General features: G+C 34.0%; 1 protein-coding gene across 1 annotated transcript in view; it reads right to left on the bottom strand.

Moving 5' to 3' along the window:
• Positions 1–13,885, bottom strand: part of SNX2 (sorting nexin 2) — a 53,599-nt gene that overhangs the window by 9,985 nt on the left and 29,729 nt on the right. Inside the window, exons 7-11 of the mRNA XM_005557620.4 lie at positions 13,367–13,445; positions 5,035–5,110; positions 3,981–4,094; positions 3,634–3,727; positions 1,686–1,891 (exon numbers count right to left, since the gene is read on the bottom strand). Of these exons, the coding sequence (XP_005557677.2) occupies positions 1,686–1,891; positions 3,634–3,727; positions 3,981–4,094; positions 5,035–5,110; positions 13,367–13,445 (569 nt within the window). The remainder of the gene's footprint in view (positions 1–1,685; positions 1,892–3,633; positions 3,728–3,980; positions 4,095–5,034; positions 5,111–13,366; positions 13,446–13,885) is intronic.

Genomic DNA, 13,885 nt, shown 5'->3' with positions numbered 1-13,885 from the left:
TGTCCAGCTAATTTTTGTATTTTTAGTAGAGCCGGGGTTTCACCACGTTGGCCAGGGTGGTCTCGATCTCCTGACCTCATGATCCGCCTGCCTCAGCCTCCCAAAGTGCTGGTATTACAGGTGTGAGCCACAGCGCCCGGCCCAGATATGTATTCTTACAGACACTGCCCAATTCCCCTTTTTTGACCCACAGGTTTGTTGGAAGTGTCACACTTTTTTACAACAGCTCTCATGCTATTGGGCGCTCTGGTAAGAAGTGAGAGTAGGCGGCACAAATCTGTAAACTGGATCTCTGTATATCACAAGCTGCCTGTATATAATGAAGCATATATACTCTGACAACTGCTATCTATATTAACATTTCTAAATACTGAAAAATTAATCACCAACAGCATAAGGAACATTTAAAACAGTAAAATTGGTAATTTTACCAAATAAAAGAAAGCACCATTCTGAAGTGCTAAGAATGCTCTAGTAATAAATGTCACCAGTAGCTTGAGAACAGAACTATCAATATGCTCACTCTAGATCAATAAATATGCTCACTCTAGATGAGTACTAACTTGATCACAGACTTTAGCTGAAAAAATTTTGCATAAGAAAGGAACAAGATCTCATTAACTTTCTAGATTTTTTTTTTTTTTTTTTGAGACGGAGTCTCGCTTTGTCACCCAGGCTGGAGTGCAGTGACACGATCTCAGCTCACTGCAAGCTCCACCTCCAGGGTTCATGCCATTCTCCTGGCTCAGCCTCCTGAGTAGCTGGGACTACAGGTGCCCACCACCACGCCCGGCTAACTTTTTGTATTTTTAGTAGAGACGGGGTTTCACCGTGTTAGCCAGGATGGTCTCGATCTCCCGACCTCATGATCCACCCGCGTCGGCCTCCCAAAGTGCTGGGATTACAGACCTGAACCACTGCGCCCGGCCAACTTTCTAGATGTTTAAATTCAAGGTAAAAGGTAAACACCAAGTACCCACCAAACCCCATGTTGTTAATATCCATAACAAAAATTCAAAGATTCTTAAAGTATCTTCTGAAACATGATACACTGAGTAACGTTCAGTTCAGTTTAACTGTCTGAATACTGCAGATATCTGTAGAATACTAATTTTTGCTAACTGGATCACTTTCTCAACTATTCAGAAATTGCACTATTATATTTAAGTATTACCATTCAGTAACACAATTTATGATCTAATCTAGTCCCATCTCATCTATAAACACATGGTGACTATACATTTGAAGATACAAAGTCTGATTATATCCAAATACATGAAAAAGCCCCCATTAAACATATTCACTGCAATAATCGTTTCTAGTTTTATCCTATTTATTACACAGTCAGCTTTACTAATGACAATAGAGTCCAGTGAGTAGTTTCAGTTAGTGCTAGAATGAGCAAATAAATGCTATTAGTTAGTTCCAAACTTGTATAAGCAAATACGTAAGTAAATGTATGTTTTCTATCTTATCTGTCATTCCTTAGACCTGTTAAAAACATTAATTCTATCTATTGTACTGTGCAAGTTATAGGGAAGAAAGTATTAAGTTATGTATAATTACCTTGAAACCACTTTATTATTGCTAGTATAGGAGGAATTTAGACATTTAAACACATAACTAATAGGAGACAAAATACTTTTTAAAGCACACAAGTGAGAAGAATGCAAGAAAGGGCTTACTTTCACTGCAGCAATAAGTCGAATGTAGTCACTAAGTAGTTCTGAAAACATATAAAAATCAGCAAAAGCTTGTTCTTGATATAACTGGTCTATCTTCTCCTCAACCTCTGCAAGCTGAGACAAAGCTCTAGATAAAGCAGTATGATCCTCAGAATTACCTAACATGGCAGCACTTTTAGCAAAGGCAGCTGTGTTGGCTGAAAGTTCTGAAATTTAAAAAACAGTATGCACTTTTAGTGTTTGCTAGCAAAATTTTAAAATATTGTATTGATTTTTCCACTTTTCTCTAAATTTTACTTATTCACAAGTTGCTCAAATAATATTTTAAATTAATTAACATGAAACAATTAGTCATTAAAATGCCTCAGGCATAAATGCCAAGTGCTCAGAGATCTACTGAAAACACGGACAAATCACTGCTTATATTCCAAAGGGATGAACTATGTTTAAATTATTTAATATAAAAATCTGGGCCGGGCGTGGTGGCTCAAGCCTCTAATCCCAGCACTTTGGGAGTCCGAGACGGGCGGATCACGAGGTCAGGAGATAGAGACCATCCTGGCTAACACAGTGAAACCCCGTCTCTACTAAAAATACAAAAAAAAAAACCTAGCCGGGCGAGGTGGCGGGTGCCTGTAGTCCCAGCTACTCGGGAGGCTGAGGCAGGAGAATGGCATGAACCCCGGAGGCAGAGCTTGCATTGAGCTGAGATCCGGCCACTGCACTCCAGCCTGGGCGACAGAGCGAGACCCCGTCTCAAAAAAAAAAAAAATCTGCCTCCTGTTTTTTCTCCCACAATGTTCACTGTTTCTCTGTCCATTCCTAAAAATGAAATATATTTTTAATATGAGAGGAACTGGCAATACTCACAATTGATTTATACCACATTTCTGGCCTTTAAACATTTGTCATTGAAAATAACGTTTATAATTTTTAATGAGAATATTATTTAGCTAACAGGAGCGAAGGTAAAATTATATACACAATTAACATAAATTTTATTTTTTTTTCCTTTGTTGTGCAACAATCTCAGTAAAATATTAGAATTTCTAAAAAGATTTAGAATGTGATCATTTCAGATATTTCAAATAAAGAAAAGTAGATGTTTACAGACTGAACACTGTCAATGACTAACAATTACATTGCCTGGAAATTGCTCTGTTGCTCTACATTATGTAAAGTTCTCCAAAAGAGCCCATTCCCTAAGAGATATATAATTCAAATGGCAAAAGCTATTACAAACTACTTTCAATAATAAATTTATTAGTAAGTTTCTATAATTATTTTAATAAAATGTATTGCTGGTAATGTTACATATTATTTGCTTATTAAATATCTTGGACAATTGATATTTACATTGTTGGATTCTTTAAAAATAAACCAAAAAAACTATAATTTCATTGTGAATTAAAATATTGCAACTCAAATTTTCTAGGAATTTTCAGCAAAACCCCCAGATCTGTCAATATTGTAGTTCAAAAATGAAGAAAATACTTCAAAGGGCATAACAGGAAATAGAGGCACAAAACAAATATTTCCCAAAAAATTTTCAAAAAGCAATTTTCAAACCTCAAATTTTTTATTATAATCAAAGTTACTAATTGATGACATCTTCATCCATTTAACTGTAACTATACTTAACAAAAAGTTAATCAAGTGACCAAGTTTTAATCCAAAATTCAAATATAGTTTTCTTTGTTCTTTTTTTAGCTCATATTTGTACCAGTTAAGTTTTCTAAGCTCGTTATTTTTCTACTTCCAAACTAGATATTAAACCAAAATAGAACAAAAAATTTTAAATAATAAAGTAGAACTAGAAAATATTGTCTTAAAACGATTGTTTTCTCTCTTCTGCAATGACTTCAGCATATTTATTTTCATAAAATTTAAATAAAATATTTTCGTTAGTTTTATGGTGCTAACCACATAAGTAATAAGGCAAACAAACCTTTTCTATGACAGACCAAGGCTTCAACACTGGCATGAAGTTTCCTAAGTTGCTGATCCAGATTCTCAAATTGCTGCTGCTTTTCTTCAAACCACTAAGAAAAAAATGAAAAATGGAGCTAATTTAGGAAGAACAAACCATTGTAAATTAGGTTACCAATACCAAGCTACATTCCTTGTTTTAAAGCAACAAATTAACCATGTATAACCATGGTGGCCAACTGATGTGGCTGAGAACTAAACTCAATAAGCAAATTAATATCCTATTTTCCACTTGTACAGCTTTAAAATGCAATTGTTGGGCTCATTAATTCATCTCATTATTCAAGTCGAAAAATCAGCTCTTACTGCATCCGATTCATTCATCTTGATTGTCATTTTGTTGACAGCGTCGGCAGCCTTGTTCACCATCCTCAATATTCCTGCTCCACTCAGAGCCTGTGTATTAACTGCTCTAGGCAGCTGGAATTGAATGACAAATAAGGGCAAACAAACCGGTTAAAAGCCTGGAGGTTTAACTGGGCACAAAAGTGATCCCCCCTCCTTCCCACCCGCCCCCAACAAATTTAAAAAAGGAGGTTGTATTTTCTTCACTGTCATACATTTCAGTAGTGAGATCTAATTTCTCAAATATACTACTTGTACATTCTCAAAGGAAAACTTAAAAAATAGACTTTCCATTTGCTTTTCTTCTGCACGTTTACATTTAGATGGAACAAACACCCTGTTTGTCAAAATATATTAAGAAATTGCCAAGTACCCTAACACTGGCCACCTGTTTGCTAACAGAAATAAACTGTTTATAAGGAAAGAAGAAAGTCTTGAGAAAAATCTCCTTATGCTCAGTTAGCATTGTGTGATTTTGAGTTTTTAAAAAATTCTGCAACTCAAGTAAATTAAAGAAAAAAACTCAAACTAGAACTCAAATTGTTCTTAGGAGCCAAAATTATACCAAACATTTCAAACATAAAGAGCATCATGGTTATAATTTAGGCTCTTTCAAGTCACAAATTTGCATTTCAAAACCTTAATAAGGATACCAAAATGTAGACAAGCAAACACACATTCAACTTTCTCTTTCTCTAAAATGAAGTCTGAATAAACTTATTTCAACATGATGCCTGAGGAAAAACTTAGGGCATTCAGAGTTAGACTACTTACAAACCACTCTCTTAAATCTTATTTTAAGTGTTTAAGAAAGGGACTAACCATCCTACAAGTATCAAAGCAAAGATATTTTGCTACTAATTTAGCAGGGTAATTAAAGCACTAAGGAAAAAAATAATAATAATTGCTTTATTCCATCTATTGACCCAATTATTTACTATATATAGAGTCATATAAATTACAATGACAAATAATGAGAACATTCATATACAAAAATTTAATACAGAAATAATACCTCTGAACTTTCCAAGAACTGCCTTAAATCAGGATCCTGTAGTAAAGTTGGATGTTTTACTGTTCTTTGAAGATACCTAGATTTAAGAGTAAAATTGCTCCTTTATCAGTAGCATCTTGAATTATATTTCAACAAAATGATAAAAAATAGAAATACTAGGAAAAAAGGTGTCCTCACTACTTCCTATTAGTCTGATCTCACTGTAATTACTTAGAATCCTACAGCAATTTAATAATTAAAAAGGTTTTTGTTCATCTTTTGAAAACTGATATACTATCCAGTTTTCATAATTATGTAAAAAGAAAAATGGCAAGGGGTGGGAGTGGGAGAGGATAAATAACTTACCAAACTTCTCATTGCAAAGCATTAATGTTGTAAAGGGGCATGTGAGTTTGTTGAATAATTTTATCTTTAGATGGAGTCATTACATTCTCAACTATAATTTTAGAGTTCTAAGAAACATATTATTATTACTATATATATTCCACTCAACCAAGTTTTAAATTGCTATTATCACCAAAATGGGGAAGAGTATACCAATTTTTTTGCATGTCAGCATATTTAAATGATCACAATTAGCTTGAGTCCTCACTTGACAAGAACTAAATTTTCTTCAATATTTTCCCCATACCTCAAACAAGAAATGGGGAAAGGATTCCCTATTTAATAAATGGTGCTGGGAAAACTGGCTAGCCATAAGTAAAAAGCTGAAACTGGATCCCTTCCTTACACCTTATACAAAAACTAATTCAAGATGGATTAGAGACTTAAATGTTAGACCTAAAACCATAAAAACCCTAGAAGAAAACCTAGGGAATACCATTCAGGACACAGGCATGGGCAAGGACTTCATGTCTAAAACACCAAAAGCAATGGCAACAAAAGCCAAAATTGACAAATGGGATCTAATTAAACTAAAGAGCTTCTGTACAGCAAAAGAAACTACCATCAGAGTGAACAGGCAACTACAGAATGGGAGAAAATTTGTGCAATCTACTCATCTGACAAAGGGCCAATATCCAGAACCTACAAAGAACTCAAACAAATTTACAAGAAAAAAACAAACAACCCCATCAAAAAGTGGGCAAAGGATATGAACAGACACTTTTCAAAAGAAGACATTTATGCAGTCAATAGACACGTGAAAAAATGCTCATCATCACTAGCCATCAGAGAAATGCAAATCAAGACCACAATGAGATACCAGCTCGCACCAGTTAGAATGGCAATCATTAAAAAGTCAGTTAACAACAGGTGCTGGAGAAGATGTGGAGAAATAAGAACACTTTTACACTGTTGGTGGGACTGTCAACTAGTTCAACCACTGTGGAAGACAGTGTGGTGATTTCTCAAGGATCTAGAACTAGAAATATCATTTGACCCAGCCATCCCACTACTGGGTATATACCCAAAGCATTATAAATTGTGCTGCTATAAAGACACATGCACATGTATGTTTTTTGCGGCACTATTCACAATAGCAAAGACTTGGAACCAACCCAAATGCCCATCAATGACAGACTGGATTAAGAAAATGTGGCACATATACACCACAGAATACTATGCAGCCATAAAAAAGATGAGTTCATGTACTTTGTAGGGACATGGATGCAGCTGGAAACCATCATTCTCGGCAAACTATCGCAAGAACAGAAAACCAAACACCACATGTTCTCACTCGTAGGTGGGAACAATGAGGACACTTGGACACAGGAAGGGGAACATCACACACTGGGGCCTGCTGGGGGGTGGGTGGGAGGAGGGATAGCATTAGGAGATATACCTAATGTAAATGACGAGTTAATGGGTGCAGCACACCAACATGGCACATGTATACATATGTAACAAACCTGCACATTGTGCACATGTACCCTAGAACTTAAAGTATAATAAAAAAAGAAAAAAAAATTTCCCCATACCTCTTCAAAGGTATTTATTCAATATTTCTATTTTTAAGGCTTTGCTGTTTTTGGTAAATATCTTATCTAAATATGACACCATATAAAATCAAATAAATGAATACCACGTAAAATGAATAAAAATGAAAAAGTGAGAAACACCACTATGAAATCAATTTCCCCTTTATTAGAAAAGCTCACATGTGCCTGTCACCCATAATAAATTACCAATCATGACTTCATAAAAGGAAATAAGGTCAACTATTTGATGATTCTCAATTATTCATCTAATCCCATTAAAAACAACTGCTATCTTTCCCCAAGTTAATAACTATATGCAGTAATATTTCAGTTATAATATTTTTACTCACAATTAATAACACATTTATTTCTTTAGAATAAATGTAGTCAGTAATTTCTTCTACCTTTTTATAAAATTATAAAATATGCCTAAAATTAACGTTTCCAAAAAAGGATAATCTTCTCTAAAGTCAAATTCTATACATTGATCAAAATGACTATTTTATCAGTATCAAAATGTTAACTTCTGTTTTTATATATTTAAATAAAATATACAGCATACTAAACTTCATTTTAAGTCAGTAGTCCACATAAGAAGTCATTATACTAGATCCAGATCATTTAACAGATATCTGCAATATAACCTATGCTATGGTTTAAAAGTTTTTGCTGCCTATATTATGAAGCCAAAAAAACGGATGCAGCAAGAACATTAACCCTGTAGGTTTGAGAAATGTTGGTATTTCCCCACTTGAATTTGACTTACAATTTTAACACTGAAGTTCTGTCACAATATATCAGATAAGTTATTTAGTTTTTTAGACTGAGTACTACTTGAAGGCAGTTTGCATAAGTTGCTCATCTCAGTGCATACCACAGCTAGGTAATAGCAGGAACTCAGATACTTGTAAAAAAACAAACAAAAACCCAAGAAAGACAAAACATCTAGTACTTAACCTCTAAGAAATATTCTGGCTGGGTGAGGTGGCTCATGCCTGTAATCCCTGCACTTTGGCAGGTGGATCACAGGTAAGGAGTTCGAGACCAGCCTGAAACCCAATCTCTAGTAAAAATACAAAAATTAGCCAGGGGTGGTGGCATGCACCTATAGTCCGAGCTACTCAGGAGACTGAGGTAGGAGAATCGCTTGAACCCAGGAGACGGAGGTTGCAGTGAGCCGAGATTGCGCCATTGCACTCCAGCCCAGGTGACAGAGAGAGACTCCATCTCAGAAAAAAAGAAAAAAAAGAAGAAAAGAAAAAAATATTCTAATATTTCAAACCTAAGTGGAAATACCTTGTATCATTTATATTCTAAAACAGCTTTCCAAAGTGAGTTCTGTAGAATACTAGTCTCACGTACTATTCCATGAAAAAGACTGTAGAATACTAGTCTCACGTACTATTCCATGAAAAAGACTGATTCCATATCAAGAAAGTTTGAAATATATACATATTCCTGCCTTTTAAAATTAGTATCAAACAACATTTTATTAAGTGTTGTGAGAACTCCTACAGAAAATAACCCTAGTTGAACTCTGTTAAACCCTATGTTAACAAAACTCAATTGACTATAGATCTTTTTCATTCTACCACGTATTAGCATTCTGAAGAATCAATTTTGAAAAACGATATTCCAGAAAAAGGGGGTAAAATCCTCCTTCTCAAAGGCAACATGAAATAAAGCTAAATACGTATACTAAATACATATACTAAAATATACATGTATGTATTTTTTTAGTTTATATTATTTTTTTAGTTTAGTATTTTTTAGTTTTTTAGTTTATATATTGTTTATATTTAGTTTATATATGTATTTTTTAGTTTATATATATAACATATATAACTAAAAATGTTAACTAAAAACATAAACTAAACATAAACTAAAAATATAAACTAAAAACTAAGAAATGCATACATAAATATGCTTTTATATATATATAAGCTTATATAATGTTGAAATTAAGAACAGAACTATAAAATGGATTTTAAAACAATAAATATTTATAAACGTACGCCAACTCGGAATTAAGACCAGAGATGGTTGTAATATAAAGGAAAGACACAGGACAAAAAGGGTAAATGAGTGTAGGAAGAAGACAGGAAAAGAGGTATAGGGAGAAATTGAAACACTGAAAAGAAACAGAAATGGAATTGATCAATACCATCCAATAAGAGGTGCTCAGTAATTGTTCTTCAAGTTTACTTCAAGTTACTGATGAAAAATCACTCAAGGCTTTCAAATTCTTATTTACTTACCAGAAACAAAACAAAACAAAGTAGGTTATATAAAATGCTTGAGAGCAACAGAGTTACAAATATTTATCTTGCTTGAAACTAAAACACAAGTGCACACAATGGGAGAATAAAAAGGTAGAAAGAGCCTGGGACTTGGATGACATTCACTTGTTCATTCAACAAATACTTACTGAGCTCTTACTACCTATTAAGTATAGTTTTGAGTACCTGGAAGACATCAGTGAGCAAGAGACTAAGATTCCTTCCCTGGTGAAGCTTACATTTTAGCACAAGATAGACAATAAACTATAAACATAATAAACATACAAATGATAAAGTATGTGACAAGGTGGCAAAAGCTATGGGAAAAAAAGACAGAACAATGGGGTAAATTTCACCAAGTATTTAAGACGTGGTTGGTGGCAATAAATATAATAGGTCAGAAGAAAGCCAATGACTGAAACAGGCTTCACTTGAAAGGTGTTATTTGAACATATGAACTTGAACAAGGAATGCTATTCAGATACCTAGGAACAAAGAATTCTAGGCAGAAGGAGCAGGCAGTTGCAAAGACTCTAAGATAGGAAAATGCCGAGGGTGTTTGAGAAGCAGCAAAAAGGTTAGTCTGGCCTAAAGCAGAGTGAGTGATCACGGAGGATATGAGATCAAACGGGTAACACAGTGAGGCGTGCAGGTAATATAGAGTCTTGTAGTCCATTAAAAGGACTCTGGCTTTTACTGAGTAAAATGGGGACACGGGGCCAGGGTGGGGAGGGGTTAAAAATGATCTGATTTATATTTTAGAATATAAATATATGTAAAACTACTGTAAGTTCTATATTAAAGTAGAAGTGCCAAGAATGGAATCAGGGACACCAATTAGGAGGCTACTGCAGTTAATTAACACCTTTGGACTCAAAGCCAGTAGACTGGTGAGAAAAGGTTGTATTATCAGTTATCAGAAAGAAGCAATAGAATTTCCTGGTGAATCAGATAATCCTGAACAGCTGCCTACCTCAAACTCTCTGATTTGAAAGAGTGGATTAATTAATCTACATTAACTGTTTAGGCCAGTCGGATTTTTAGATGCTTGAAATGAACACAATCCTGACACACTTACATTGTATTTATTTATTTATTTATTTAGAGACGGAGTCTCACTCTGTGGACAGGCTGGAATGCAGTGGCACGATCTCGGCTCACTGCAACCTCTGCCTCCTGGGTTCAAGCAATTCTCCTGCCTCAGCCTCCCAAGTAGCTGTGACTAGAGGCACGCGCCACCACACCCAGCCAATTTTTTTGTATTTTTAGTAGGGACAGTGTTTCACCATGTTGGCCAGGATGGTCTTGAACTCTTGACCTCGTGATCCACCCACCTCAGCCCCACAAAGTGCTGGGATTACAGGCATGAGCCACCACGCCCAGCCTCACATTTACACTTTAAAGTGGAATGCATCTAAGTAATTTACCTAAGGTCACACAGAAAGTATGTAGTGTTAGTACAGGTTTCAACTGAAAAGGAATTATAAATCTTATACACTTATTATCAGGCTCTAAATTTCTCCTTCTGTATTTGCAGATGTGTATCTTTACCTATAAAATATACTCAATATGATCTAAAGATCTGAAGCACTCTCAAGAAAACCAAGCAAGTGATGTTAGGGCTACTCTTAAGTAGTAGTCTCTGCTTACTCTAGTGAGTGTGGCACAGGGGAATACTTGGGTATTTAACCACTCCTTTTCTCTTCCTAACCTTTAATACCAGATATTTATCCTTTCATTCAAGATAGTAATCTGGATCATCTAAGTTTGAACAAATACATAAATATCACACTATTAAATAAAATAATACAAAGAAAAATACTTTCCTAACCCACCAGATCCAACTAGGTTGAGTATCCCACAGATGTACCTGTTTGATGTTTAAAGTTTAAGAAATACCACAGAAAAATCACTTTAGAAGAGCTGATTATATGAAAGGGCAAGAAAAATGCAGTTTTAAAATCCTGTACAGATTAAAAAATAAATGTGTACAGGAAAATTAGCTTGGGTAGAAGAACTAAGATTAGATTAAAAGAACCATTCCAGTTCCTTTGCTTCTATACCTTTATGCCTATATTTTCTTCAGTGATTTTTTTTTTCTAATTGAAAATGAACTTTTCCCTCATACTATACTGTTTCTTTTTTTCACTATTGTAAATTCCACTATGGCAGCATTTAACAAGTAGAATTTATCAGTAAAGAAAGTGTCTTTATACACACACTGGGTCAAGTTTCAATATCCCTTAAAACTCTCCTCAACATTTCATACTACATGAAGGTATGGTAAGTACTATGCAATGCAGTCAAGTTAGAAGAGAGGTAAACGTAGAATCAAATTATATGTCCTTGGTACAATAAATCTTCATTAAGTTCCTTATCAAGCATGCCATCTGAAATACTTCAAATTTACTCATAGAAAAATAAGACTTGAAAGGTCTCTCAAAGGGTCATGGTTACATTTTCAGGAAAGACTAAGTGAAATCAAGGTAGACCATTATCTACCTTGATTCTTAAAAATATTCAGTCTATGACCTCTCCTACAATAGAATCAATTCAAATGCCTAACCTAAACTTCTCTTGATGCAATTTAAATCCTTATTCTGGGTAACTGCTGATTCTCACAGACATAATCCCATCTTTAAGTCTTCTCTAATATAAGATTTTAAACTACATATTCTTTAGCTTTTCTTAATGTAAATTGTTCAAATCTAACTTCACTGTGCCATGTTTCTTAAAATTTAAACAATTTACTACTGAAAACAAGAAATAAGTTGCCTTGAAATAGTTTTAAAAAATAATTTGCGACCTAGAGAAATAGATACCACCCCCAAGACCTGTCCTATTCACCTTAACCACTGATTTTAAGCCAGAGAAAAATAAAGAGCAAGCAAACAAACAAAAAAAAAAATGAAATTAGAAAGTTTCAAGCCTAGGTAATTACCAACTTGTGTCTTAAATGCTGGGCTTTAAGATAATTTATATTTGTTTTCTCACTTTGTCAGCACAGCAAGGAAGGAATAATTTTAAGACTATGGAGATGGGGTTCTTCCCATCTTCCCATTCCTCCCCGTTTTAGTCTGCTTCAATGAAGACAAGTCTTCAAAGCTATAGGAAATGTGTAGAGTCAAGTACTCTAAAGGAAAACACAGCATATATATTAGCCTTTAAGTATAGCTGTCCCTCAGTATCAGTGGGGGACTGGTTCTAGGACATCCTACGGATACCAAAATCTGCAAATGTTGAACTCCCTGATAGAAAATGGCATAGTGTTTGCATAATAATCTGTGGACATCCTCTCATATACTTTAAGTCACCTCTAGACTTATAATACCTAATATAATGGAAAGACTATGAAAACAGTTGTTAAGCTGTATTTTTTAGACAATAATGATCAAAAACATCTGTACATGTTTAGTATAGATGTAATTTTTTATTTCAAATATTTTCCATTCACGGTTAGTTGAATCCACAAATGAGGCACCCACAGATATGGAGGGCCAATTGTATACAGTCAACTCAAGCAAAGACTAATACTTTTGTACATTCAAGTAAAAATCAATTATACAAAAACAAAGGGGCACAAACTGTACTTCTCACTGTATTTAATAATGTTCTAAGTAAAAACTCATCAGAAAAATTAATTTAGATGAACTATAATTAGCTATACTATCCAACACAGTACATGAATGTGGCATAACTTCCTAGAAACCTAAATAAGACCAAAGTGGGATTATTTTTATCCAAAAATTTTTATTTTTCCCCCCATTCACAACTTCCATGTTTTCCAAGTTTGGTAGTTTCTTAGTACTCTTGGTGACTACCTATGATATAATTCTATCCCCAGCTAACTCATGTCTTTATATGTTTTCTATTATATGCTCCTGCTTGTAGCATGTAATAGAAAAATGGGTGTTATTCTGTTAGACTACTGATGAGGATTAAAAATTATACAGAATAATTATACAGTATTTTGTTGAAAGAAATAATTTTCTTAAAACAGTTTAAAGCAGTCTTAAGGGCCATCAAGTGGTACCTTGGAAAAAATTTAATCATTAAAACACAATTGTGCCATATAATGGAATTACATTTAAAGTACAAACATGAGAGTAATAAAATATAGCTGTCTAGAATTACCTTTCAAGAGCTGCTCTCCGTTTTTCTACAAACTCAGTGGATGATGAGTCTTCTTTACCCACTTTGACCTTGGTCATCCCTTTGAAGAAGTTGAATGAGATTCATGATTACTTTATATTGCTGTGAGAGTCTTTTACAATCATTTCTTCATAATTTAAAATACACTCAAAATTTGAACTTAACAGCCCTAAACTTGTAACTGGTATCTTAATTAAACAGCAAAAACGTTTTGAGGAATTAAATCTCATATGTTAACATATTTACTTGGTAAATACTTAACACATGAGAGAACAGATAAAATGTTTATAGTTTTCTGATCCGTTCTGCTTTTGTTTACAGAAAAGCTTATATCAAAAAGAACCTTTATCTGTTGTATTTTATACTCCTGGTAAATTAAAAGGTGTTTCTAACCCAATATGCATAATGGAATTTCAAATGAATAAATTTAAGCTCAATTAACATTTTCATTTATCATGAGCAATAATTAAAATTCTTTACTTTGGGATGACAAAAATAAAT

Source organism: Macaca fascicularis, chromosome 6 (genome assembly GCF_037993035.2).
Source record: "Macaca fascicularis isolate 582-1 chromosome 6, T2T-MFA8v1.1".
Lineage (NCBI taxonomy): Eukaryota > Metazoa > Chordata > Mammalia > Primates > Cercopithecidae > Macaca > Macaca fascicularis.
Note: the sequence above shows the minus strand (reverse complement) of the source record. Positions and strands in the feature narration are given on the sequence as shown.